Raw genomic sequence first — 27,510 nt, 5'->3', positions numbered from 1 at the left:
TGGTTTCGTTTTGTTTTTTAAGTCAGCCCGGAGACTATAGATCTTTATTTGACAGTGTGGTTCATTGTAAACTGGCTGATCAACTGTCTTTGGCGGACTTACAATCAAACGCCTGTAGGGGGCACCAGTACACTAGTACAGAAGAAGCAGCAACAAGGATTGTTACACGAAGAAGAAGGGCATCCGTCCACAGGCCAACCACAGATACTTAACAGACAACATAAACATTGTCACATATTTAGGCAGATCAGCTGTTTTAGCACCTTAGCTCCCGTTTTCTTTGGTACTTTCACTAGAGATCTCCTTCACGATGTGGTAAACTATCTAAATGTCTTGTGGTCGGCCATGTTTATTGGGATGGCGGCTTTCCGAAGGCCTTGAAGTGGCACTGCTACCGGACGGTGAGACGTTTGGCTCATAGAAACAGCTAGGTTGCTAAGCTAAGCTAACAGCATCCACTGCAAAGGTTTTTGTCATCAAGATGACTAAATATGATGCTCATCTACTGGTACTTCATTCTAGGGGCATGTTAGTATGTATCTTGAGGTTATTGGACATATTTGCACCGCACTGGAAGCATCGCGGGGCAGTTTGATGAAGGCGGTGTGCACCGTTGTTTTGCGACGTACTAACAGAAATTGACCCAGAAAATGTAGCAGCAACATTTTTCATTGTTTACAGCATAATGCCTGACCCAGAGAGAAAACCGCTTTCCTTTTCTAAGTGTTAGCGCCTTCAGTGCTCTTCGGCATGTAAAGTCTGCAATAGGGTTGCGTTAGATTAAACCAAAGAAGAATTTTTATGTATTTTGTTGGCAGTGTTTATTGGTTGAGAGGCCCGGTGATGGGCGGAACACCGACTGTTAACTGTTCAGCTCTTACTGACATCTGTGCGGGCTGGTCTGGGGCAATCTAGCCGGGAGAGGCGTACACAGTCCCCGGCAGAAAGCACACTTTTTGGAGCCTCTTCATTCAGCTTTTTTGCTCTAGAGTAAAATGAACCAACCAAAGGTGTGATACTAAACTACGTCTGTCTAATAGCTGAACATCTCTGTTTCTACTGACAGCTGTGTTGATGTGGCAATGCATGCTTTAAATGAGTCAAGTGCAGTCGCTGGTTGCAGACTGGTTAACTGCAGACTGTTTTGCATGTTCAGACTTGTGCAGGTATTTGTTTTAGAAATGCAAATTACAAGATAATGGTTTTCCTTCTACTTTATTTGCAAAGCAATCCATTTGTTAAGATTATAGCATTTGTTATTAATATGAATAGGTTGTCTAATTGGTGGCCATGTATCTAATATATATTTATATATAGTAATATATATCCAGTTTAAGTGGGCATACACATAATAAAAGGCACATACATGAAACATGTTCAGAAGTTTAAAAAGCATGCAGAAGAGTGATTGCAATTAAAAAAATATAGCCTTTAACTTAAAATGTAATGAAATAAAGAAATGTAGTTCCATACTCTTACATACTCCTGTGACCGGATATTGGAAGTCCTATATTAAATTTAAGCAAAGAGCAGAGGTAGCAGGTCAAATGAACACAATACAGTGGAGAGCAGTGTAGTATGAAGAGAGATTAATGGGTTAATGGCTTTCATTCTTACGAAGGTGGGTCTCTTCTTACTTGGATCACCACGGTAATGTGCTGAACAACTTAATTAAGAGCAGCTTATGTTCAGCGTTTCAGTTTAAAATGGTCCGGAAGTGTTATATTTTCTCTTCGTTGTTATCTCTAATCTGGATTTGATGCTTTTTCAAGTCAGCTATCACAAAGAAAGCCTGGCTAGGTTGAACTTGCTTCCCTTAACTCTCTTGTGTTACCTAAGGTGGACTATCACACCTTTTCATGTGTTGACATTTGGTGTTTTTTAATAGTCCAGCACCTTCATCCTACTGTCCAAAGACTTGCATATTAGAGCAGTTGGTGAGGTAGATAAAGTGCTTAATACTGAAGAATAAAGCACTGTATTGATGTACGGCTACAGTGGCTTGGAGTAGTGAGAAAGACTAGAGAAAGGTGCCATGTAGATATGAGACCATTTCCAAATCATTGTGTTGTCACTGTTATAATATTGTTATTTCCCATATGGAAAAGATATATATAAAGTTTGTATCTGTCTTGTGTGAAACTTGTATGAAAAGCATACATGGGTGAAAACAGATATAAGATCCCTTGAAAAATTATATAATGAAACTTGTATGTTTTGGATACTTACTAAAACAATATATGAAAGTAATGAGAAAGTGGCCACTTTCATGAGTAAATCATATAAGTTTTTACTATTTCTTTTTCATATGGGTTATTTTGTTAAAATTTGTGGTATCTGTCCCATATTGATTTTTAGATGTCGCTACATGTAAGGGAAACAAAGGAGAAGCGGTTCATTTCCACATTTAATGACTGTCCACTTTGTTTATGTCAGAGACCTCATCAGGATTTGGCCTATTTTATATGGTTCATATAAAACAGAATCTACGTTACCTTAATTATTAGAAGTCTTAGTGTTTCCCTGTTATTTTTGGCCATTCGATAAACATAAATATATTTGCGCTTGAGTAAATTAAATTCTGTATAAAAATAGTTTTAATGGTTTTATTTTGGCAGTCCTGATCGTAAAACCCTTTGTGCTGACATGTTTTATATTGAGGAAAAAGTCTGCTTGTTATATCGTGATGAGTCGAATTTACCTCCATGGAATGACAGTTCGCTGAAGCTCTTGAAAAAACAGTGCACGGGGCCTGGTGAGCTTAACCATGAAGCACTGTGGTTTATGGGAAATCGAGTCCTAACTTGCCTTCTTGCTCACTGTCTTCTCAGCCAATGATTCAGCTGGAGAAACCAGTGCTAGCTGGTACCATGCCGGTGGTGTGGCCCACCATCCTTGACCTGGGCAGGGATGAGTGCAAAAGAATTCTGCGGAAACTGGGTGAGCTCAAAGCAGTGCAATATAAAGAGGGAAAAAAGCACCATAATGCAATGTTATCAGTGGCTCTGATTGAATCTCTTTCATGTGCAAAAGACCTGCAACATTTACAGACTGATGTTTGTGTGTCGCAGAGCTGGAGGCGTACGCTGGGGTCATCAGCGCTCTGAGAGCCCAAGGAGACCTGACCAAGGACAAGAAGGATCTGCTGGGCGAGCTCACTAAAATCCTCGGGTAATATTTGTTGTTTTTAAATGGTTTCTTTCATTTTCGCTTGCAGAGTTTGGTTTATTTAAAACCAGCCTTTCCTTTTTACCCTCGCCCTCACAGCATCTCTACAGAGCGTCATCGCGCAGAGGTCCGCAGGGCTGTCAACGATGAGCGCCTCACCACCATCGCTTATCAGTAAGTATGAGACTGTTTAAGTCCAGCTCTGTTATGTCTGTGGAGGAGAGCAAAAGGGACTTGTTCAGGTTTTCCTCAAAGTTTTCATTAGTCTTTTCCTCATTCACTTTAGCAACAATGAGCTATTTGGCTATTTATTTAACCAACCTCTGCTCCAGTGCTTGTCAAACTGTGAGGTGTGGAGTGGAAGCATGTGGAAATAAAAGCTTTAGGTTTTAAACAGGCCTTTGTTGTACCCTGACTCTGAGCCCGAGTAACTTTGGGGACTTATAACGTTTCCTCTCGTGCCGTCCTCTAATCAGATTTCCGTTCTTTTTCTTTTTCAGCATGTCGGGTCCAAACAGCTCCTCTGAGTGGTCCATTGAAGGGCGGAGGCTTGTTCCTTTGATGCCGAGGCTGGTTCCCCAGACGGCCTTTACAGTCACAGCTAACGCTGTGGCCAGCGCCACGGCCAATCAGAACGCCTCCCTCCTGCTGCCAGCTGAAACAGGGAACAAAGAGGGTAAAGCCAGAAACATTCACTTTGCATCGGACTCTGGCTGTTTTCAAACACTTTGGGCATTGAATGATGTGTTTCATTTCCTCCCTGTAGTCGTGGTGTGCTACTCCTACACGAGCACCACCTGCACCTCCACCAGCACCACGGCGACCAGCGGCCCTATAGGAGCAACAGTGAAATCTCCACGGCCACCCAGCCCTTCATCCAACGTGGTGGTGCTGCCCAGCGGCAGCACTGTGTATGTGAAAAGTGAGTGTCAGCAACATCGTATCAACTTTTCTCTTGCTTTGGACGGAAGCAACATGAAAGGGAAATAATAAATAGCAACATAACTTGAGCCGACTGTTGTGATTTGCTGCTATATAAATAAAATTTAAAAAAAATTAAAAATACTTTTCAGGGAGGAGGCTAACTGCATGGCTAATTAACATGTCATTAAATAACACAAGTTACCAAAACTGTCATCCTTTCTTTATATGTGTGTGTTATATACGTGTTATTTAAACCAGCGCAGATAGTCAGTTAGAGAAAGCCTTTCTAACATATCAGCAGGATCCCAGCGATCCCTCAGTTTCTCTGTCACAGTTGTCACCAAACCTTCTGGTTTGTCTGTGTTTGTATTCATATGCTGACTTGCTGGGTGTCAGTTTGTATTTTTCTTCTCTGTTAGACGGTTTATAAGAGCTCAGTGGAAGAGGCAAATGATGGGTGTGAGATGTTGGGAAGACTGGACCTTAACATGAGTCTGAAGATTTTTGCTGATTTTGTGCTTAATTTTATCTCGGTATTAACTTTCAAACCTCGCACTCACAAACATAGTCCCTTAAAAGATTAGTTTGACATATTTGAGAGCAGACCTCATGGAAGCAGATCCCAGTTTGGATTCACGAGGCAGACAGTCTCTCTACTTTTAAGATTGGGCTTAATCTTAGTTAACCTTAGTTATGCTGCTGTAGGCTCAGGCTGCTGGGGGATTTCCCATGATGCACTGAACATTTTTTTTTCTCACCACTTGGTGATCTGGCCTCTTTTTCTTCTCCTCAGTTTCCCCGTAACGTCCCCGAGTCTCTTTCTACCAAAAGTCACTTTTTAAAAAGAAAGTTCTTCCTCCCCACTGTTGCCAAGTGCTGGCTCACTGGTGTTCTCTCTTCACCTTTGTACAGTCTTTACCTTACACTATAAAACCCCCATGCGGCAACTGTTGTTGTAAGCTAGTGCTATGTAAATAATGAGCTTTATTCTTTAGTGCTTTTTTTGTAACTGTGATGGAGAGGTGCTGCACTTGAAATCACTTCTTTTGCATGTGTACGTGTTCAGACTTGAAAGAAATTTCCAGCCCTCCAGAAACAGTTTTTCATTTAAATGAGTGCCGATGTCTTTGAGTAAAATGGCTAAATAACTTTGAAGTAAATGTCATTTTATTGATGCGTTCTTTAACCTCGGAGTGGGATGTACTCTTCTTCAGCTTTCCTGTTATGTTTTTATAATAGAGTTTCGAATTGAAGGTAAGGAGGGAGAGACTGTGGTTTGTATATTAAAAAAGAAAAATCTGCTGCTCACCCTAAAGGGGGCACTGCGATGCTTGTCTGTTTGTTACAAGGTGATTTTAAACTGCTGTCTTTCTTAGCACCAGTGATTCACATACTCTCCCCACACTCCAGACTAAACTGGCTGGGAATGTGAGATCTGAGTTTCCTAAACATGGCGTCTGTTAGGACATGTTGGCTCGGGTTTGACAATCCCAGCAGCATCTGCTGCCGATTAAACAGCTGGTAGAAACAATGTGTGACAGGAGAATGTAGCACGGGAATGAGGCACCGGAAGACAGAGCATCTGTACATCATTAGAACTAAAGATGTAATTAAGAGGTTTTGATTTATGAATGAATGAGTCATAGAACTGTGTAGAAATTTGCAGATTAGGATTTTTACTGGTAGCTGTTAATTCATAATTTTTACCCCATAAACTTTCTTTTATTTTAGGGTTTAATGTTACATTTCTGTCACAAGCCAAGTACAGTCAGTGAAATAGATTGAATAACATTCTGCTGACTGATTTATTATTTAATGTCAGTCATTTTGTCTTGATCGCAGTCAGTACTTCTTGATTATCAGCAATTAAAAAGCAAAATCCTCAAGTGCATCCCTACTCAGTGATACAGTCTCAGTCATCCTTAATTTTTCCCGCTGATTTCACCTTTCAGGTGTTAGTTGTTCCGATGAGGACGAGAAGCCTCGCAAGCGAAGGCGCACGAACTCGTCCAGCTCGTCTCCGGTGATGCTGAAAGAAGTTACCAAGGTGTCCCCGCCGGTATCCAAGAACATCACCGTTCCCGTGAGCGGCAGCCCCAAGATGAGCAGCATCATGCAGAGCATCGCCAACTCCTTACCGCCTCACCTGTCCCCCGTCAAGATCACCTTCACCAAGCCCACCATCCAGACGACCAGCACCACCACGCAGAAGGTGACAGTCGAACCCTACCTCGGCTCGTCTCTCTAGACGCTGCTTCCGAGTTTAAACGTCTCGTGTTTCAACAGGTGATCATCGTGACGACTTCCCCGAGTTCCAATTTCGTGCCCAACATCCTGTCCAAGTCCCACGCCCACAACAACGCCACCGCTGTGTCAAAGCTGGGGTCCACCTCTGTGCTGACCGCACCCACACAAAAGCAGACGGTGGTTTTTCCAGCCAGCTCCAGCACTTCCACGAACCCCAACACCATCGCTGTGACCACAGTGGTGTCCTCCACACCATCAGCGGTCATGTCGACGGTCACACCGTGTAGGTTCCTCCTCTGTCCTCAGTTTTTCTGCCAGGTCCATCTTCAGACAAAACAAAAACATGTGTGCTCCCAAAGGTGCCAAGAGAACAGCAGGGCTCAAAGTAAATTAGTTAGTTAGTGAATCAAAAAAAACACCAGATTATTCTCAATGATAATTATTCAGTTTGGTTGTACTGTGCAGTTTTCCATGGCTCTGTGCCTTTAAACTCCAGTGCTTTGTAGGTTGGATTGCATGATACGACACATGAATTTAAAGCTATATTATTAACTGTTTTGTCCACTTGGGGGCAGCAGAGAATAACAACTTAACATTTCAGCTAATTAAATTTATAAAAATAAATTTGAGTGAATAAATATGTCAAATATTAGGGTAAAGCAGTAAAACTCCGACTTCTTGATGACTCAGTTTATGTAGTTATTAATATAGCTGCTGATTTCATTTCTGTTCATTTACTACTCTAGCAGTAGAGTACTACTATTACTTGTTAGGGACGTACCTTATCGTTCCAGTACGAGCTGAAATCACTGGATCGGTTATATCAGTGGTGTCCAAACCAGTGCCGGCCAGTGTCCCGCAGGTTTTAGATGTGTCCTTGATCCATCGCAGCTGATTTAAATGGTTAAATTACCTCCTCAACATCTCTTGAAGTTCTCCAGAGGCCTGGCAATGAACTAATCATTGGATTTGGGTGTGCTGACCCAGGGTAATATCTAAAACCTGCAGGACACTGGCCCTCGAGGCCTGGAGCTGGCCAAGCCTGGGTTATATAATCTCATACGATCCATCATCTTCTAGAAGCAAGTCTTGCCATTCAGAAATATTATTTAAAAGCAGTCACCAGGACTTTCAAACTGTATATATAGATCTACAAAATCTGATTTAAAAAAATCCTTAAAAAGTTTCCACCTTGCACCAAAATTTATTTTTACCACCATCCTTGCTTTTGGCAAATTATCCAATTGAATTCTTCGAGTGTCTTCCACCTTTCATGGTGTATCTGGCCTTAATTGCTTAATGTCAACATGCCATAAAGACTCAAAATTGTCATGTTATCAACAGCTTAGTTGCTCAAGAGAGGGAAAAAGGCAGTATTAGTATTGGTGGATAGACATGACAAAGTAGTATCAAGTTAACCTCAAAATAATGTTAATGATACTTTACTGATTAAAATGATTTTGACTCATTAGTGTAAAAAGATTTAAGCTCGTGGGTTTTAATATGATTTTAACCAGATAATCTCTCCTAAATGTTCAATCTTCTAGTTTTGCAAACATAACATTAGACATGAGGGGGAGGACCTTCTCTGGGACGTCACCTGTTAGGTTTTGAATCTTACCGTCAAAGTTGTCGATTGCAGGTGGAGTTTCAGCTGGAGTGAAGGTCTCTACAGCCAGACTTCCTTCACCTAAGACACTGGTGGCCTCACCCACTCAGATCCTGGCCCAGTTCCCCAAACAACAGTCACCCAAACAGCTGCAGCAGAGCTCGCCTTTAGGAGCGTCCAACGTCGGTCAGACCCAGACCACCACCTCCTCACCGGGAGCCAAGCCCACCATTCAGATCAAACAAGAGTCCGGTAACCATGACGAGCCTTTATTGTTTGTTTGTGTTTCAGTTCTGTCATTTTATTTCATTTTAACCACGTGCTGTTTGCAATACCTGTATTATATCTATTTCACAAAATAAGCTCATATCTTTCTTTTTTTTTGCTTTTTGCTGGTGGTTAACCATTTTCTTTCATATGACGCACAGCTGTTTGAAAAGAAACAAAGCACGACAGTGAATCTGTTTAGAAAGTGAATATTGTGATACGACCACACTGTTTGTTAATGTGTGGTTTGTGTGCAGGGGTGAAGATCATCACTCAGCAGGTGCAGCCCAGCAAAATCCTGCCCAAGCCTTCGGCGGCTTTGTCCAGCAGCAGCTCTTCTCCCATCATGGTTGTCAGTAGCAACGGAGCCATCATGACCACAAAGCTGGTCACTCAGCCCACAGGTGAGTGGGGGCGAGGGGATCAAAAACTCCACATCTGATCCAGGAAAGGAGAGATCGCGTGTAACTTAAAGGTCGTCTTTGTGACCAGAGTAAAACTGTAATGACACCTGTGACTCTTTGTCATTCAGATTTAATCATAGAGTATTTAAACGGAGTTAAATATCTCACCGGTAATGTGGCAGCTTAATTTAATCCTCGATGGAGACGCTCCTGTCGATATCTTTAAGGTGGACAACAGTAATTCTGTATTCCTTTGTGTAGCTACCCAGACCACCTACACGAGACCCACTGTTAGTCCCAACATCGGGGCCAGAATATCAGCCTCCAGTGGCGGGACCACTTACGTCAAGACCACCAGCGGCAGCATCATCACCGTGGTGCCCAAGTCTCTGGCTACTCTGGGAGGAAAGATCATCAGCAGCAACATCGTGTCCGGTGAGTCAGAGGGAGGTCTAGAGCGCTTCTACGTTCAGTGCAAGTTTCTCATCAGTTCTCGTCCGCTGCAGGCACGACGACTAAGATCACCACCATCCCCATGACCTCCAAGCCCAACGTCATCGTGGTGCAGAAAACCACGGGCAAAGGAGCGACCATCCAGGGACTGCCCGGCAAGAATGTGGTCACCACGCTGTTAAATGCTGGGGTCAGTTGATCAGCGTGATAGCATTCTCACACGTGCGCTAAACTCATAGGAGCAGTTAACCTTTTTTTATACAAGAGAGAAAGATTAGTCTGTCTAGAGCTTAATTTAACATTATATAATATTTAATATCAATAATATAAAATGCTTGTGTAACCAACATATGAGGTGTAGTGCAGAACTGGTTATTGGGGAAATCATGCGGATTTCCCGGCTGTAATTAGTTTGTGTTTGCTTTCAAAATATTAAGCCTGCGGTGTTTTTACCTCATTATTTATAACGTCTTTGACACATTTAACTTTATTAATTCAGGGGAATTTTCAGGAAATCCCTCATCATGTTCGCATATTTACACCTGACAGCTGACCACAGTCTGATCCCCGGGCCCACCTGTTCACTGCTTCTTTCACTTTCACCACTCAGATTTACAAGCCCAGTTCTTTACTTTAAGTCACTGCGTCCTGCTGCAGATTCAGATATTGTAGCAAAGCTAGCTTGCTTTTGCTCTACCTAAATAGTTTATGAAGAATGTGAGTAGACGTGTCAGTTATATGGTATATGTGTGTGTCTTATGATGCATTGTCAAAATGCAAAGATCTGCGACCACAGGAAGAATAGCTGCTGCGTTTCTGCAGCTAATGGTGATCTTCAGAAACTAAACTAAACCTCTATTAGACATCTTTAGCCACTTTGGTCATTGTACTGGATAACTCGAGAACAAGGCAAAGTAGGATTTTCAAAACAGTACCATAGGTGTGTCGTCTAAAAATGGCTGATGAGTTTGAATTTCTGTGACCTCAAGGTGAAGGTTAGAGGTCAATATTTCTGAAAATGTAATGACCATTGTAATTATTTCAGATGTTTTATATCAGCGGTCCCCACCCCTGGGCCACGGGCCGGTACCGGTCCATGAGCTGTTTGGTACCAGCCGCGAGAGTTGAGGCTCGGGTGTGAAGTTTATGGTTTTCAGGGTTTTTATCATTAACTCGGTTTCTCTGGGTCTTTTCCCGTGTTGTAGTTGTGCGTCTTATTTTGAAAGAAATATTTACGTGTTACCATAGCGACCAGAGACCATTAAGGGGCAGAGAGGAGGATGTTTCTCTCAATGTTGTTGGGGCATTTCAGGAGGACGCTGTTAATAAAGTTACACAATTACACAGTGAATTTGCGTTTATTATTATATTTACAAAATACCACAGTTTTTGCCTTGGTCGTATCATTTTATTTTGTTGTAATTATCCGCGACACATATGAAAGACAGTGGTTCCTGGCCTTTTGGCTGCTGCCTTGTTGGTCTTTTGAAGTTACCCATGTGTAACGTTAACTAACGCTAGCAATGGTTGAATGGCTGCAGTCCTTAGACGGACAAATCTGTCATGGGAAAAATCTGAATATAAGTCACCAAGTCAGAAGTACAAACTTTTTGTATGGGCTGTGCTCACAGCAGGTCATGTTATTTGTCAGAAAACTGCAAAAAAAACATCAACAGGCAATGAACAATCGGGAGGTTCAGTGTTTGAACAGCTGCCTATGGCTGCGCTGCTAACGCTAAACCTTATCCAAGTGCATGAGTTCTAAAAGACATTTCAACCCCTGTACAGTTATTGTGAAGGGGGAACCTATCTATAGAGACCAAAAAACATATTTTTGTGCGTGACTGTAAACAGTTTGATCTTTAAAGTTGGGAATTGTAATGTGGGAGTCTATGGGGATTGACTCAGTGGTGAAATTAGTGGAAACGGGGGGGGGGTTGGAAGTCTATAGTTCCCACCGGATTTGGTCAGTGAGTATGGGTTCCCACAAATTTATGTTTTAAACTAGGTTTCTTGCAATTTGTGCTTCTTTTTCTTTTATTCCGTTTTATTCATTTTTTGGTTTTGTTTTGTTTTTAATTTGAATTTGGCTAAAAAGAATTCTAATGAGCGTGCTGTGTATGCTGCAGGGGGAAAAGGGCCTTCAGGCAGTTCAGGGGACCAAACCTGCAATCATCACCGCCTCCAGACCCATCACTAAAATGATCGTCACCCAGCCCAAAGGCATGAGCTCCGGGTCCCAGGCCACCGCCACCAAAATCATCCCGACCAAGATCGTTTACGGCCAGCAGGGCAAGACGCAGGTGAGACATGTTGTTTTTTTTCCACCATATTTGTTTTTACGACAGGGTTAATAAAATGTAAATATCATCATTACAAACTGGTTGACCGCAGCCCACTGAGGTTATCACATGACAAACATCGGGTGGATAATCATGCGACCTTTTGACTGACAAGTAACCGCAAGGGTCATGTGATATAAGTGCAGGAAGAGCCATGTTTATCTTAAGAGTAATGGGTATGGGTTTCTTCCTCTGAAAATGGGAACAGATCTGCTCAAGAAGGAGAAGAGTGCTTTTCATGGAGCTCAGTAAGTCAGTCACCTGCGCTGGATGTTTCCAGAGAAGTGAGATGTGGTTATTTAAAATAAATGTACAGCTACTTAAGCAGAAGGGGGAAAAATCCCCTTGTTCTATAGGCAGATGTATAGCAGGAGCTTTAACACTTACCTTTCCTGTTCCTCCCTCAACTTCCCCTTATCACAGAGAGCTGAATGCTGTGGTAGTTATTTGATCTACTGCTGTTGGTCAAACAGCTGCAGACTGCATTGTGACATGATCATGTTTCTGGCCTGCTGTATTATACCTGCATTAGCCAATTGTCTGAGCACAGCAACGAGCTGTAACCACAACACTGACATGTTATCGCCCTTAAGTTGATTGTGTTATCAAAAGGGATACCTGTCTGGACATCAAGCACACACAGAGAAACAGGGAGGCAGATGCGTCAGTTGAAAGATGTGACCCACAAATTGTGTCCACTGATTTATTTTTTTTCCCCACAGTAATTAAAAACTTTTCGATGTTGCATTACTGTTTTCCCCAAGAACATACTTACGGGCCACTTTAATAGGTACACTTGTTCTACTGCTTTTTAATGGACATATCTAATCATCCAGTCACATGGCAGCAACTCAGTGCATGTAGGGATGTGGTTTAAATCGAGCATCAGACTGAGGAAGACAAGTGATTTAAGTGACATGATTGTCAGTGCCAGATGGGCTCATCTGAGCAGTCAAAAACTGCTGATCTACTTGGATTCTCTTGGAAAAAGAGAACATATCTTGTCAGTGGCCGTGCCTTGTTGATGTCAGAGGTCTGTGGAGAATGGCCAGACTGCTTCAGGCTGATAGGAAGGCAACAGTTACTCAAATAATCAGTTGTTACAAACAAGGTATGCAGAAGAGCAGGTGGGCTACAGCAGCAGAAGATCACCTGACATCTGAAAACAGAACATTCAGGTTACAGTTTGCACAGGCTCAGCAAAATTGGACAGTACACAATTGGAAAAACATTGCCTGGTCCCAATTTCTGCTGCAATTTGGATTGTAGGGTCAGAATTTATTGGGCAGTACACAACATTAAAGCATGGATCAGTCCCACTTTCTATCAAAGGCTCAGAGCTGCTATTGATGCTGGTGTAATGCTGTGGGGGGGTCAGACTTTCTGCTGAACATTTTAAACACCACAGCCTACCTGAGTGTTGTTGCAGAACATCTCCTGATGCGTCCAGCAGGATGTCACAAAGCTCAGATCATCTTGTTTCTTGAACATGACAGTGAGTTCACTGTCCTCAAATGGCCTCCACAGTCGCCAGATTTCACTCCACTGGAGAACCTTTGGGATCTGGTGCAGCAGGATGTGCAGCAACTGTGTGATGCTGTCATGCCAATATGGACCATTATCTCAGAGGGAGCAACTTGTTGAATCTGTGTGTAATGTGACTTTAGCTGAGCCTGAATTCAAACTGGAGGTTGTAAAAGCCAAAACAGTGAGCTGAAAAAGGCTAAAGCTCACCAGAGGGGAACTGCAGAGTGAGGTGATACAGGTATTGTGGCCAGTGGACTTTTTGTATTTTGTATGCTATTAGTATCTCCTGAGCTCTAATTTGTTTTTTGTGCCCTCTTTTAGCAGAAGCTACAGTTCAAAGTCCACAGCTTTAAAATCAGCCACTGTCGTTGACCTCTTTCAGTTCCTAGGGGGGTTTTATTTTGTCTATTTTTGAAAACTTCTGGAGAAATTCTTAGATTTCTGACAGATGTTAAATGACTAGCGAAAGCATATATAGTAATTTAAGAAGAAACACCCACAAAAAGGTTGTTCAGACTAAAGCCTGCAGCCTCCGCCTGATATTTCAAGACCTTTTGGGGGAATTTGAATTCAAGATAAAATTGTCAGAAATATTCTGAGAGGGTAAGTCCCACTACGCTGGTTTCCAGGTCGTTTTGTGCTGCAAACACACAAAGTTAAAGTGAAGGGTTAATGAAAACACGAGCTGTCAGCCACACCGTGTTAAAAATATCTCTCTAATAACAAAAACATAAATCACAAGTTCTGCAGATTTTTTTTCTTTGTCTTTTTCAGATTGATTCACAAATACTTTGTCATTGTTTCAATATCAGACTTTTCAAAAAAAAGGTCCAAATTCAGAATTCAAGGTTTGTTTTTAGTCATCGAGGGGAAACTGTGGTCAGTGAGTAATGAGTACTGTAGTTACCGAGTTAAACACCCACAGTGCTAATCTGCTGTGCAGTTGGAGTGAAACCACTAATTGCCACATTTTCTTAACTGGCTTAAATACCAGCGTCTCTTTTCTCTTTTCCAGTGACGAACATGACACCTGTTTACCAAAGTTTGTTTCCAGTTTCTGTAATATTTAAACTGTTTTTCTCAAGCAGTCAGTTTCGACGTTTATGACCTAGTTACTCAGCAGCCGCTGAAGCAGACGGAAAAATGACTCAGCTAATGTCAGCGTTCATGAGTAAGAAACTCGTAGTCTAAATAATGTCTTCCGACTAACTCCACTGTAAAATGTTTGATAAGAAGCAACTTGCTGCCTCCGATAAGCCGTCTGACTCGAGGCAAAGCTGTGCTTTATTTATAAAGTGAACTTTATTGTGTCACTAACGACAAATTAGCCTTACGGGACATTTAAGAGCTGTACGCTCTCTGGGTTTTTTGTTAAATTTTTTTATCAAGCCTCGCCATCAAATATTTTATGTTATTGTTTATTTGCAAAAAAAGTTTTTAGAATTTCTCTTTTCGTGAGGGGAATCCCACAAACATTAAGCTGGCTGTGGAGGCTGTTATTAGCCCACTACATAAAATAGCCACTTCATTGTCATTCAGAACAGACTCTTTAGATGGTGCACATATTTTGGAACATTTTACTCGCCATTGGACTACACAACACAAATAAATCTAAAGTATAAAATTTTTTAAAAAGAATCTATAATATCTTTATACATATTCATATTCATATTATTATTATTATTATTATTATTATTATTATTATTATTATTATCCTTAACCAGGGTTACACGTGTAACAACAACCGAGAAGCCTTAGAAGAACTGTAAAGATGAGGATGGCTTGACCAATGGTGCACTCGCTGGTGTAGCCATCTCTTGTTACCATTAAGAGGGAAGGAAGCACTTCCTGGCAGCAGCAACGGTGTGTCTGCACATAAGCAGTGAGAGTTGCACCCACACAGTTGTGTTTCTCTATTTGTGCACACAGTAAACTATGTTAAAGGTGGCCAGTTTTATTCTCACGCCAATCCGTCTCTGGTTCTCTGCACCGGTTCAAGGAAATCCTGTCCTCTGTGTTTAGTTTTGTAATAAAACTGCAAAGGAGTCTCCCTTTTAACGAGAGAATATAAATGACAGGATCCTTCCAGGAGGGCTATCCCTGGTAGATGTTGTGTGATGCATCTGGTGCTCACGTATGATGATGTGGTTCCAGGGCCAGCTTTAAGGGAAAAACGTAAACACCATGATGCAAAGATTAGAATCAGTGTAACAGGTTGTGGTGGATTTGTGGGTTCCTTTCACCTGGGAGATTGGAATTTATGTCCCGTCAAAAAGCAAAACCAAAAGTCCGGTTTGACTTATTTTATTTCAATTAGTCTAGTTTTAGTTTTCAGAAATCTACCGTTTCAAAAATAACTCAAGGCTGTCTCGTCTGCGGTCTACTACATGACACAACTGCTTTGCCTACGTTATCACATTAGTTGTGCATTATTTTGAGGCCATATTAAGGGGAAGTAGTATTCTTCCTGGAACATGCAAAGCTATGACATAACGTGAGCCTTTTGTAATAAGAACCCATGAAAAGCATTAATAATGACGTCGTAGGAACAATGCCTAACACGTCAGATCTTGCGCACAAATCTTTACACAATTGTGACGCAGCAGATTTGTAACATGGGCCTATGGTTCCTGAATGCTACTGAGGAACCACTGAGTCACTGTGTACTTAACCTAATTTTCCATTTCCCACAGAGAGGCAAATTCTATATCATAATAAATCATTTATAAAAGTTCAGCCGAAGGTGACTCTGTTCAAACAGATGCCAGACAGTGGGAGTTATTACAGTGTAACATATGAAGAAAAGGAGCCCTGACCGGTTCAGTCAGGTGAAGCTCACTGATGCTGTGCGAGGATGGTGGCAAGCAAGCTAGAGACGCTCGTGGAAGCAAAACATCCCTGATCAAATGTTGTCTTACTTAAAAAAAAACAAAACAAAACAAAAAAGGGCGATCGTGGCCCAAGAGTTGGTAGTGCGCCTTGTAATCGGAAGGTTGCCGGTTCGAGCCCCGGCTCGGACAGTCTCGGTCGTTGTGTCCGTGGGCAAGACACTTCACCTACCGCCTACTGGTGTTGGCCAGAGGGGCCGATGGCGCGATATGGCAGCCTCGCTTCTGTCAGTCTGCCCCAGGGCAGCTGTGGCTACAACTGTAGCTGCCTTCACCAGTGTGTGAATGAATAGTGGAATTGTAAAGCGCTTTGAGGGTCTCAAAAAGCGCTGTATAAATGCAATCCATTATTATTATTATTATTATTATTATTATTATTATTATTATTATTATTATTAAAAAACAGGGGAAAAAAAGGTAGAGGCAGTTGGGCCGCGTGTTGGACTGCGTAAAAGCGTTGGATTAGGGCGATGGAGGCAGTTATATCCCAGTAAGGCATAGTGCAAAGCAGAACACATCCCACACAACAGCAGCCAAGAAATCACAGGTGGTCTTGTGTTACATTAAAGTGATAACAAACAAGATGATAAAGAGGTTGTTTAGTGCAGATCAATAAAAATGTGTGTTGACATTCTGGTCTGACCTTTGATGTGTTATTGATATAAAAAAGTGAGTGAAAAGATTGTAAAATGTTAACATTGAAAGACTCGTTGTGACCGGCTGTGTGGAGGAAGAGAGAGATGGAAAGAAAGATGGAAAGTAGTGGAAGTCTGAATGGATATTGAAACATCTGGCCTGCCACAACAGGAGGTTACAGAGGCAAACGCTTGCTTTCAGGCTTGTGTTTTCACTCATTAGGACTATAATTCCTTATCAAGTATAATGAGGAGCACACACCAGTCAACAGCTTTCAGGACACTGTATGCTCCTCTGGTTTCCTGCAGGTTCTCATCAAACCGAAGCCGGTCTTCCAGACAGCGGTGGTGAGCGAGCAGACCCGGCAGCTGGTCACTGAGACGCTGCAGCAGGTGACCCGCTCTGCCGAACTGAGTCAGTGTCAGACCCCAGGCCAGGACGGGGCCACAAAGGATGATGCCGGCAGCCTCGCGGAGGCCAGCAGCTTAGTCAGCGAGGCTTCCCAGGGCAGCGCTCAAGGTATGCCTCCCTTTACTTTTCCCATGACGCAAAGACAGGAGATAAACTACTGCTTCTGTGGTGTTTGCCTCAGGATTGTTGACTGAAATGTGATGTGTAACCGCTGGTTTAAAAAAACAAAACTGTCCGCTCCTCAGAAGCGCAGCCTGTAGTGCACGTGGTGTCCTCCAGAGAGCAGGATTGGACTGAGCAGGAAGTAGCTGTGGAGTCCAGCCCCACCATCATCTACCAGGAGGTATCTGGCGGGGAATCCCAGTCGGCCACTTCCACCATAAAAGCTCTTCTTGAACTTCAGCAGACATCAGGTGAGCCATCACGTCACAGAAAAAGCTGCAGGTGTCACAGGAAGAGGAGAGGTGGGGGTTTACCACCAGTGCACATGCTGATTCAGCAGAGCTCAGAGGAGCTCGAAAAAACAGCTCGAATGCTTAAGCTTCATCAGAAATACAAACACAGGTGGTGTTCGCCTCAAGTGTCAAACAAATTTTCAACACATTCCTGAAACTGCCGAAGCACGAAGAACTGCTGGCCAACAGTAATTATGCATTTCGTGCTCGAGGCTTTGCTTAGATAGTGAGTTCATTGGATGGCAGACCTGTGGAACAGGACTGATGTAAGCAAATGCAAAGGTAAAGGTTTCCCATGGAATATTTGAAGGTGGGAATTTTTTAAAAAATATTTAAATACTCACATTAGCGGCACCGCGGAGCAGCCGATAGCATTTATCTGGCTGTGAGTGAAAATTCCCAAAGAGGTAATTGCTGTTTAGTGCGCAAAACCTGATCCATAATGAAGGTAATACCCAGTGTTGTCTGTAAAACTCTTTAGAGCGTTAATACTCAAAATACATAAATTTTTACAAAGCTGTCATGAACTGGAGACAACGAGCTTTTTTTATGTTTTTAAAATGAGATCACATTAACGAAATGAGGTCCAAATTATCGGCAAAGAAGTAACCTTAATCTAACCTAACCCTGTGTTTGGATGATGTCTTGTTTTTTTGGGGGGGTGGGGTGTTTTTTAGACCTCGGAGGGTAAAAGGCATCTGTTTTAGGCCATAGCATCATATTTGAGTTTATAGAGTATATTTCTGCAGCACAGCGGTCCAAAAACTGCCGTACTCGACGCTCTGGTGCTCAATTTATCGTTAATATTGGTCTCACATATTCATTTATCCCAATTCTGGTTTTACTTTGCAGTTTGTTTGGATTTTTTTTAAGAGGAGACAGTGTAACTCAACACTTCCTGCACATATGTTTCAAATTAAAAGCCCAGCAGCTCAGGGGTATAATCCCCCAATTTGCTTTTTTTTGTTTTGTTTTGTTTTGTTTTGTTTTGTTTTGTTTTGTCTGTATGCACATTAAAAGTGCTTTATGGAGTTTTAATTGTATATATCTCGGAGATCTAATATAACTTCCCTGTTACAAAAAAAAACCTGAGACGTGATTCACCGAAAAAACACAGATTTTTATCGTAATTATTTTGTTGTTGTTTTCCCCCGATTCTGCCAGGAAAGCAGATCTTCCTTATTATAAGAAACGGTTTTAATTTGTTCCAGCTGTTCCAAAACCGATGTGGCAGTCAACCTTTACTTACTTTTGAAACGCTTTAAGTGAAATGCACATTCATGGAGCTTCCACGGTTTTTAGCTAGTCAGCAAAAAGAGTTGCACACCACCGAGTAAAGAAACTATTGTGCTTTGATTACGTTTCTATAAAAAGGGTTTCCACACAGTCAACTTAACCTGTTTTACAAGCTGCCTGTTTGCGGTTCAGCGACTTTCTGTAGTTTCCTGTCCACGCCTCCGTGTTAGCTTGGATTCAACAATCAAAACAGAAATTATATCTGTGATAACAAAGCTTCTCGTGGCAAATGGTACACCAGACCTCAAAGGTGTATCGTATCATGAACATGCTATTTACAATGTTATCATTGGGTTTTTTAGGGTTTTTTTTTTTTTTGGGGGGTTTTTTGCATTTCTACGGAAACAAGACCGCCTCCCAGCTTTATTAGCAGTTATAAGTTTCTCCACCTGTGACATTGCAAACAGGTAACCAGTGCGCTGAAACTTTTGCCCACTCGCTGCTCACTTCTTCCAGGAGTGAAGGGGAGAATCACTACATGCCGCAGACACAGATGTTAAACACACTGCTGTTATGAAGTTATGCGTCAAAATGTGTTTTAGCCAATTTAAAAGTGTCAGTTTGAGTGTAGGCTGTATTTTTAGGTGCTTAGCAGCTCTGTCAGCAAGTCTAAATATAGCCTACAGTTAGTCAAGCTAACACTTGCTTTATCTGCTTTAGTGTTATTAAACTGTGCTATTTACTGAGACGCTCGAGCCAAATAAGTCAAGCAGCTGGTCTGCACCACTGAAATCTGGATTATGCAGGCAAACAGAACTTTCCGTTCAAGTGTCAAAAACAAAAATCGTGCCGAGATTTCAGCTGGATTTAAAACTAAAGTGATTGCTCAGAGAGAAAGTTGGCGCTCTAACCCCGCCGTATACAGGCATGGTGCCAAAAAACCCTGAAACTTTAAATGCACATTTATAGGAACAGTTTCTGTCTGCTAGCCCTCGCTCGGGCCTAAAGTCGAGCACAAGTTGGAAATAATCAGATGAAGTTAACAGTGAATATGAGCTGTAAACATGACTGAATTAGTAAATGATGCTGAATTTCACTGTTGTTCGTCTTGACAGTGAAGGAAAAGGGAGAATCCAAACCCAGGCAGCACACCATCGACCTTAGCCAGATGGCTGTGCCCATCCAGTTGGCCCAGGAGAAGAAGCCCAGCCCTGAATCCCCCAAACCCTCTACCTCAGAGGCTGAACCCACCGCTGAATACGTCGCAGGAGGTAGTCCTCTCCATCATGCTTCATATTCAGCACTTTGCAGTTCCTGTTTTCGGTGCCAGTCATGATTTCAGTGGAATGAAATACAGTTCAAACTAAAACCTCGCAGTGGGCAGCTTGTGAAACATGGTTCTCCTTTTTAGGTCATTTAGTGACGGAAGCTGAAGTGTTGTGTGAAACCTACTACTACTTTTAATACCTCATCATCTGACAGCATGACTAATTTCACTGCAGGAAAAGCCACCAGAGTGGGAGTGCCCTCGCAGGATGAAGAGGTGGTTATGTCCTCCAGTCAGCAGCTGGGGAAGCCATATAAAACAAGCACAGTTGCTGTGGTAACCAAACCTGCTGCTGTCTCCTCTGCGGCTCCAGCGTCACACGTGGTGAGGGTTGGACTTTGGTCTTAAGGGTACAAAATAAATATCAATGTATAAATGTGTTGCAGAGAAACGGGTCAAACATTGTGTCATTTGTTCTACAAATATATCTGAGCTCCTCTCCGATCCACGGAAAACTGGTGTAAACTGCTTTCACAGGAACAGTTTCTCTGCGTGAAAGTAGTAGTTTCAATGCAAACCTTTCATCTGGTTTGGTGGATTACCACCGGAGACAAAATGCTTCCTGGGAATTTTTCTCTTGTTCTTTGTGAAAGCATGGCAGTGCAGTTTTTTTTCTTATTTATGTTGCAGTTATTGTCTTGGTTTCCATGTTTGTTTTTTTTAACAATTGTTTGGTGTCAGAGGACAGAAACCGAGAGCAAGTTGCCACAAAGTGCAGCGTCTTCAGCTTTTGAAAAAGTATAAAAACAAACAGTTGAGTTTGATGGGTTTTTTAATGTTGCACAGAGAACCTTTTAAATTAAATAAACATGCCCTTAATGGACTTCCTGTGAAAATCTAATTAATCCACGTGATTCAGTAGCTTGTAGGTCAACTTTTAGCAGCAATAACATGAGTTGCTGTTTTCTGTACGACTTCTATCAGTGCGTTACTTTGTCTCACATCGTTGTGGACAAATTTGGCCCACTCTTCTTTACAAAGTTGCTTCAGTTCACTGATCATTCAGTTGTGCACAGCTCTCTTAAGGTCCTGCCACAGCTTTACCATCAGATTGAGGTCTGGACTTGGTCTTGTAGATTTCCTGCTGTGCTTGGAATCACGGTCCTGTTACATGATCCAAGCTTGAAGTGTCAAACAGATGGCTTCATGCATACCTTACTCAGTGGCTGCAAGGTGCCCAGGTCCTGTGGCTGTGAAACAAACCCAAATCAATAAGCCATCCTCTGCCGTGCTGACAGTTGGTATGCAGTGTTTGTGCTGATGTGCAGCATCTGTTTTTCCGCAAACACGTTGCTATGGATTATGGCCAAACATCTCCACATCAGTCTTGTCTCTCCACAGGACATTGGCCCATCTATGCATAATGTGTATGAACATTCCACGCACAAATTAATGATTTATCAATATTCTTGTGCCTAATCTTTAAAATCAACTTAAAAACACTCATTAATATTAGTATCGTCTTTTGGTCATTACTTACGGTTTTCAGAAAACACTGTAAGCCATAAAATGCTTAGTTAGTTAATTGACATATTCCAGTATTGCTCTTATCTTAAAAAAAAATCGTATCTGTCCTGCTGTGTGTGGAAAATAACAGCCCTACTTCATCCAAGACCTCGGAAAACATTTTCCGGATTAGTTTATGGGCTCAGTTGCTACTTTCAAGCCTTTTTGAATGCAACATGAATGAATTTAGTAAATGATGGTTCTCGTTAGCCTCCAGAGGAATGATACAGCAGGGAACGCTTTAGGGCGGGTCTACCTTTTGATTGACAGGTCACTATCGTATCAGTGCACAGTGCCCCTCGTTTCTCAGTCAGAGCCACACTTCAATGGTGCATCTTGTTTCAAAAAGTCAAGATGGAAAAAACAATAATTCGCAAATCAATTGGATGAGCGATGGCTACGTCCATCTTTCTGTACAGTCTTTTCTCCATAAAATTCTCCTGTGTCGTATTTTTGTCCTGCTGATCGTTAACAGCGTCATGTATGTGTCTTTTTTCCAGCACTCTGACAGTCATGGTAAACCTGAGGCTGTATTAGAGGCGGGTGAGTTGGAGGGAGACACTTTGGACCCCCAGACAGGCTTGTTCTACCGCTCCACCCAACCAGCTTCAGAACCCACCAAGCAACCCGCCCACTCTGCAAGCGCTCAGCCGCCGCCTTTGAGCCAGGCTGAGGCCGAGCAGAGCCGGCACCCTTCCACCTCCACCTCCACGTCCACCCAGCAGACGCCACCGCCGCCGCAGCTGCAGAGCAAACCTCAGATCAGCCAGCCTTCCTCTTCCTCCACCACCTTCCCTTCTACTCCTCTTCTGACTAAGAAAATCCCCAAGCTACGAGAGCAGAGTCAGCCCAAACCCCAAACCTTAACCCAGAGTCCTAAAGACAGACCTGTGAGCGCACCGACCCCAGCCGGGGCCAAGGCCACCACTCCGAGCACGCCAACCAAGCCCATGTTGACGCCACAGCTCCCGAAGCTCCAGCAGGCCCCCACATCCCACCACCGGCCCCTGCACACCTCAATGTCCCACCCTCCTCCGCTGCAGGCACACCACCCCGTCAGCACCGACAAAACCGCCTCCAGCCAGGTGAGTGGATTTTACACCTGCTCACCAGGAGTAAATTTCCAGAGGCAGCTGATGCCCACAGCTTCTCTCTTTAATTTTGTCATGATGACTTCCTGTTAAGTCACCTGATAAAACCTGTCGAGGGTGACACGTGAGTGGATTTTCACTTCTGTCCCGATCCACGACCACAAACACATACATCCAGTCCCATGACTAGGAGATAAAAGGGAGAGGCCTACACCCAGCCTCCCCTTTTTATCTCCCACTCTCCCAGGGGGCGATATCAATTTGAGTGACACCTTATGTTTATCAAAAGAGATCAGCTGCATTTTGCTGCTCAGTGCATTAAACAACTGCTGTACATCTATTAAAAACGGTGAGCAATATTTCAATAACATCACTGTAGAGCACCGATGGCAAATGTGGGTCAGGGCCCAGAATGAAGCCCTCAAAGCCCGCTTTCTCTATTTTAATTGCATGGTGTCGTTGTAATCCAATACAAGAATAGAAGTGAATTCAAAGGTCAAACTGAGGTAATTTAAATGCTGAACATCACTAAACAATGTGACATACTTTCATTATTAATGAAAACAACGTGTGGTTTTGTAGATGTTAATGTGGAGGTGTGAATCTAGTAAAGAAAGGGAATGTGCTTTTTATATCATGTGTAAACTTCCTGTTCATTTCTAAGTTGTTATTAAAATGACACATTATGAAGTTAAATGTGGTAAAGGGTGTATTTAACTTTTGGCTCATGGTTTTGGCCCGTGAATTAAAACGAGTTTGACACCGTTCCTCTAGACATGTTCAAAATTCCAACTTGGATTATTGTTCTTAAAAGCTTCCCTGAGTCTACAAAAGGGAATCCACAGCATTCCCAAGTAATTCTCAGCATCTAATAATAAGCAGTGCATGTTTCGGTGCTGGGATTTCCCTACGTTTGAGCCAAATGGAATGAACCTCTTGTTGTTTTTTGTTTTTTTTCCCCTCATGTGACACACTGATAAACAAGGGGAAATTAATTTATGGCTGTGCTAATGCTGGCTGCAGCTGCTGCTTCTCTCTGTTATCTGTCACGGCAACCAGAGGCCGATTGGTGGCCAGAACACATAACAAATCAGCTCATTTGTCACAGTTGGACTGAAGCAAGAGCTCGGTGTCTGTATATTTGGAGCTTGTGAGCCATACAGCAAGCTTTCCTACTATCTGACTTTTAAATATGAACACTTATCTTGTCTTTGGCTGAGCTGTAGCACATACAGAGCCTGCATACGTGCCTTTGATTATCATTTCAGTTCATTATGATCTTCTTATCAGGACCTGCTTTGGTTACTGTCTCTCCTCCTGCCAGAGGTCAGCTGTAGTAATTCAGTAATAACGAGTACTTCTAATTTGTCACTGCAGCAGCCAATCATCACGCAGAGTGCCACCGTCACCAAGATTACCTTTGGCAGTTCCCACCACTCGTCGCCCGTCTTCAGCAGCGGGGAGGCTTCTGCCAAACTGATCCCAGAGTCCAGCTCCGGGCCTTCTGGAGACAAGCCCTCAGTGTCGGACATCCTAAAGATCTCCATGATGGAGGCGGAGATCGATCCAAGCACGGAGCCCATGGTGGTGGATTCCTCCAGCGATTGCGGCCCTCTGGGGAAAGCTTTGGAGGTCCAGGCCGTGTCCGGCACGCTGGACTCGGGCCAGTTCATCAGCAGCTCTGGGGCCGCCATGCATCACTCCCACTCGAAGCCGCAGCAGTTCAGCTGCCTGCAGGGCCTCGCGGCGCAGAGGAGCAAGGAAGACCTGGAAGTCATCGAGGTACGTTTCGTATTGTACGTTACTGAGAAGATAAATCACACAGCAGATAAACGTTTTTGCACAAAGAACACATGATATGGCCACGTTATCAAAGTGAAAGCACACAAGTGTTTTTTTTTTTAATGGAGGGTGGATAATGATAATCACAGATACTTTATAAACTTTAAAAAGTCCTCGGTTAACTAAACAACTGATTTTCAGCCAAAACTGAAACGTTTTTCACCACAACCATAAACGCCGTCCTCTGATCCTTCATTAGGCAGCATGTGCAACTATTAAAGAGATTCAACAAAGACAAGGCTTTATTTATTTATTTTTTTTTTAAATGAACTCGGCACAGTCGCAAACAAACACACCCATGCTAAACGCCTTTTTTAAATCAGGTTTTCGTGCCAACACATTTTATTTGCAAATGCTCGTCTAATGGAGCAGCTGGTCCTGTGTTTTTATCTCACGCTAAGCAAACATTTTTCTTAACACTTTCCCCCACAAGGGCAACATTTGACGACCTCTCCTCTCAAAGACGAATTTTGACACCTCACTATACGTCAGTGAAGACGTGGAACACCCTCACTAACCTCTCATGCACAGTCGGTCAATTTGTTCTAAAAGCAGGGCTGAAATTAGGGTAACCGAGACGTCCAAGGGGGAAAGAGTGAAGAAGTTAGGTCCATAAGTATTTGGACTGACAGTTTTGTGCTTTTGCCTGTGATTTCAAAATCAGCCGAGTTGTGTACAAACAAATAAACCAGCAGAAGTGCAGACTTTCAGCTTTAATTTAAAATATTTTGCGTTAACTGCAATTTTAAGACACAGTCCCTGATTTTCAGAGGCTCAAAAAATGGAAAAACTTCCAAGGATTGTTTTTTATATCTTGAAATGCTCTGCCAGGTTTTTACTGCAGCTGTCTTCAGCTCTGTTAGGCTGCGATCAGGTAACTGACCTGGCCACTGAAGAATATGTAATTCACTGTTCCCCAGCTTTACTATTACTATGTTAAGTATCCTTTGTATGAAACTGTAAAACAGAAAAGGTTTTTGTCTTTGAAGCCTAAACAGTTTCTCTGACTTGTATTGATCTTCTCGTCTAATTCTCAGAAACAAAGGTGAACAGGTGGATTTCCCTGAAAGTCCTGTTTTGTTTCTTTAAGTCAAAGCTGAAAAAAATGTCAACAAGGATGGAAAATACCATCTTAAAGCATCACTACCTGATGATAAAGCCCAGAAGAAGGCACTCACAGTCTCAAATGTCGGAAAATAGAGTGATTCCCCCAGAACAGGAAAAGGGAAAACGAACACTGTATATGCAAACCTATATGCTCAGTATTGACATAACTTACATTTGGTTACTTATTTCTAGCTCCATTGTTTATTCTGCGACTCATTTATCGTATACTCCACTGCAGCTCCGCATTTCTTTAGCTTTAGCTCCTCTTTTTTTGATTTGATTGGCTGCCCCTCACAAACAGGCTTGAACAGTAAGTAGGAGGGGCTTCTGTGTCTGAGAGGGACTATTTTCACTTACTCTGAGCCCGATCTTTCTCATACATGCAGGTGATTCCTCAGTATTCCATCCTGCCAGACTCCAGCCAGTCTAACGTGGTAGTGGAGCCCAGCGGCTTCCTGGAGATCACCAACTACACCAGCCAGCAGCTGGAGGAGGACAGCCCCATGGAGCAGGAGGTGGACAGCAGCAACGACGAGGCCGCCGCGGCCAGCCCCCCCGACCAGCCGTAGTCACTCCATGCTAAGAGACCCTGACGGGTGCAGCGCACATTTTCACTTTGGGAAAAGCAGACTGACGATTTGTTCAAGGCCTCGGGCACAGTGGACTTTAGTTAGTGTTTCATTTTGTGTAAAGTATTAGTTTGTTAGGCTCTTTTCGTCCCCGCAGCTAACGACACGTGGTTTTTATCACCAGATGTGGGAGCGAGGTGGAAGGATTAGTTCTAGTCCGGCTTCAGAGAGCTGGAAAGCAGTTTCTCCCAGCATACGATGTTACAGTATGGTGGACTTTCTACTTTCTAAGACATTTAAATATCATTTCATAAACATACAGCTGAGCAAGTACACTGCATTTAAAGTCAACCCAAAGGACCTGCAACTTCTGAGGGGGTCACAGAGATGAGTAGCAGCAGAAAAGATATTGAAAATGCCTTAAACACCAGACGTAAAAGCCCTTTTTAGACATTATGCGTGACATCACTGCCTCCAGCCATCTTTTTAAATGAAACCTTTATTGTTACGTTCCTCACGGCCTCTTTTGCACCTATTACAACTTTACCACTAGTTCGATGTCTCATCAAGAACTGGTTTGACGTGTTTTCACCCCCAAGAAATTCTATCAAAGGTGATTTTCCTTCTGCAGAAATTCCCAAAAGCTTTGCTCATAATGTTGCAGACTCAACTGAACCTGTGCCGATTCTCCAAAGACCGAGTGTGTCACACACAGGCTCAGAGGACGGAGCCTCCCATGAAAACAAATCACAACATCTTTGTTTTATTTAAACTTAGGAGCATAGTTGGCGATATAAAATCTAAAAATCTGTCATACCACTAACAACATGCAGTCATAATCTCACGTGGTGTTTTATAGAAAAGTGCCCCGGGTGCTTTTTTTTGTTTTGGATATGAAATCGGATGATTGGAAAGGATGTCTGAAAGGGGCTTTGATAATTCACACAAAAGAGGGAACTCGATCAGGTCTGCAGACCCAAACAACCCCAGAAGTTTGGAAGCTTTCAGAAATAATTCTTGGAACTTAATTTAGACCGGGGCTTCTCCGAGGAACGTCGTCCTGGAAAAATCAGCTCACGCCGTTCCTGAGCGGCGACTCGTAAATGGACAGCTTTTGGCGTCAGACGGATTGTATTTTTTCTCGACTCATTTTGTAACTCTCCAACACTTTACAGGGTTTTCAGAGGAGGGAACAGAGCTGGAGCAGATTGATATATATATTATTTTTTTCTTCTGTGAGGAACATGACGCAGAACCACAAAAAGAGTCCTGGAGGACCAATAACGTCCAACGTAAGAGTTGCTGCTCAGTGTAATTTTGGAGTGCTAAAAAAAAAGGAAAAGAAGCAAATTGAGCAATGTACTTTTTTTTGTAAGATGTATTCCAGAGTCCAAAAAGTTGCAGTGAGAATTTCAATAAGTACGCATTTCTTTTCTACCTTTTCAAACTGTCTGACTAGATGAAAAAAAATGTAATCTGCACAATAAATCAGCTGAGTACA

The 27,510-nt window shown here is 42.6% G+C and overlaps 1 protein-coding gene across 3 annotated transcripts; it reads left to right on the top strand.

Annotated features, from left to right (window-relative positions):
• The first annotated feature begins 144 nt into the window (after nucleotides 1-144).
• emsy (EMSY transcriptional repressor, BRCA2 interacting) lies at nucleotides 145-27,510 on the top strand. Of its 3 annotated transcripts, none has more exons than XM_084940903.1 (20): nucleotides 145-401; nucleotides 2,832-2,940; nucleotides 3,072-3,171; nucleotides 3,268-3,342; nucleotides 3,669-3,844; nucleotides 3,935-4,090; nucleotides 6,045-6,304; nucleotides 6,379-6,622; nucleotides 7,982-8,200; nucleotides 8,473-8,619; nucleotides 8,881-9,054; nucleotides 9,126-9,262; nucleotides 11,202-11,375; nucleotides 16,774-16,984; nucleotides 17,122-17,289; nucleotides 19,683-19,838; nucleotides 20,070-20,218; nucleotides 21,901-22,485; nucleotides 23,869-24,273; nucleotides 25,827-27,510. In XM_084940903.1, the coding sequence occupies exons 2-20, from the start codon at nucleotides 2,835-2,837 to the stop codon at nucleotides 26,007-26,009; spliced, it is 3,825 nt and encodes a 1,274-aa protein (XP_084797029.1). In that variant the 5' UTR covers nucleotides 145-401; nucleotides 2,832-2,834; the 3' UTR covers nucleotides 26,010-27,510. The 3 variants fall into 3 exon arrangements, with proteins under 3 accessions (XP_084797029.1, XP_084797030.1, XP_084797031.1); XM_084940905.1 differs by lacking the exon at nucleotides 145-401 and adding an exon at nucleotides 467-532; XM_084940904.1 differs by lacking the exon at nucleotides 19,683-19,838.

The sequence above is a fragment of the Perissodus microlepis genome, chromosome 10 (genome assembly GCF_051167445.1).
Source record: "Perissodus microlepis isolate ML-2025 ecotype Zambia chromosome 10, ASM5116744v1, whole genome shotgun sequence".
Classification (NCBI taxonomy): Eukaryota; Metazoa; Chordata; class Actinopteri; order Cichliformes; family Cichlidae; genus Perissodus; species Perissodus microlepis.
Note: the sequence above shows the minus strand (reverse complement) of the source record. Positions and strands in the feature narration are given on the sequence as shown.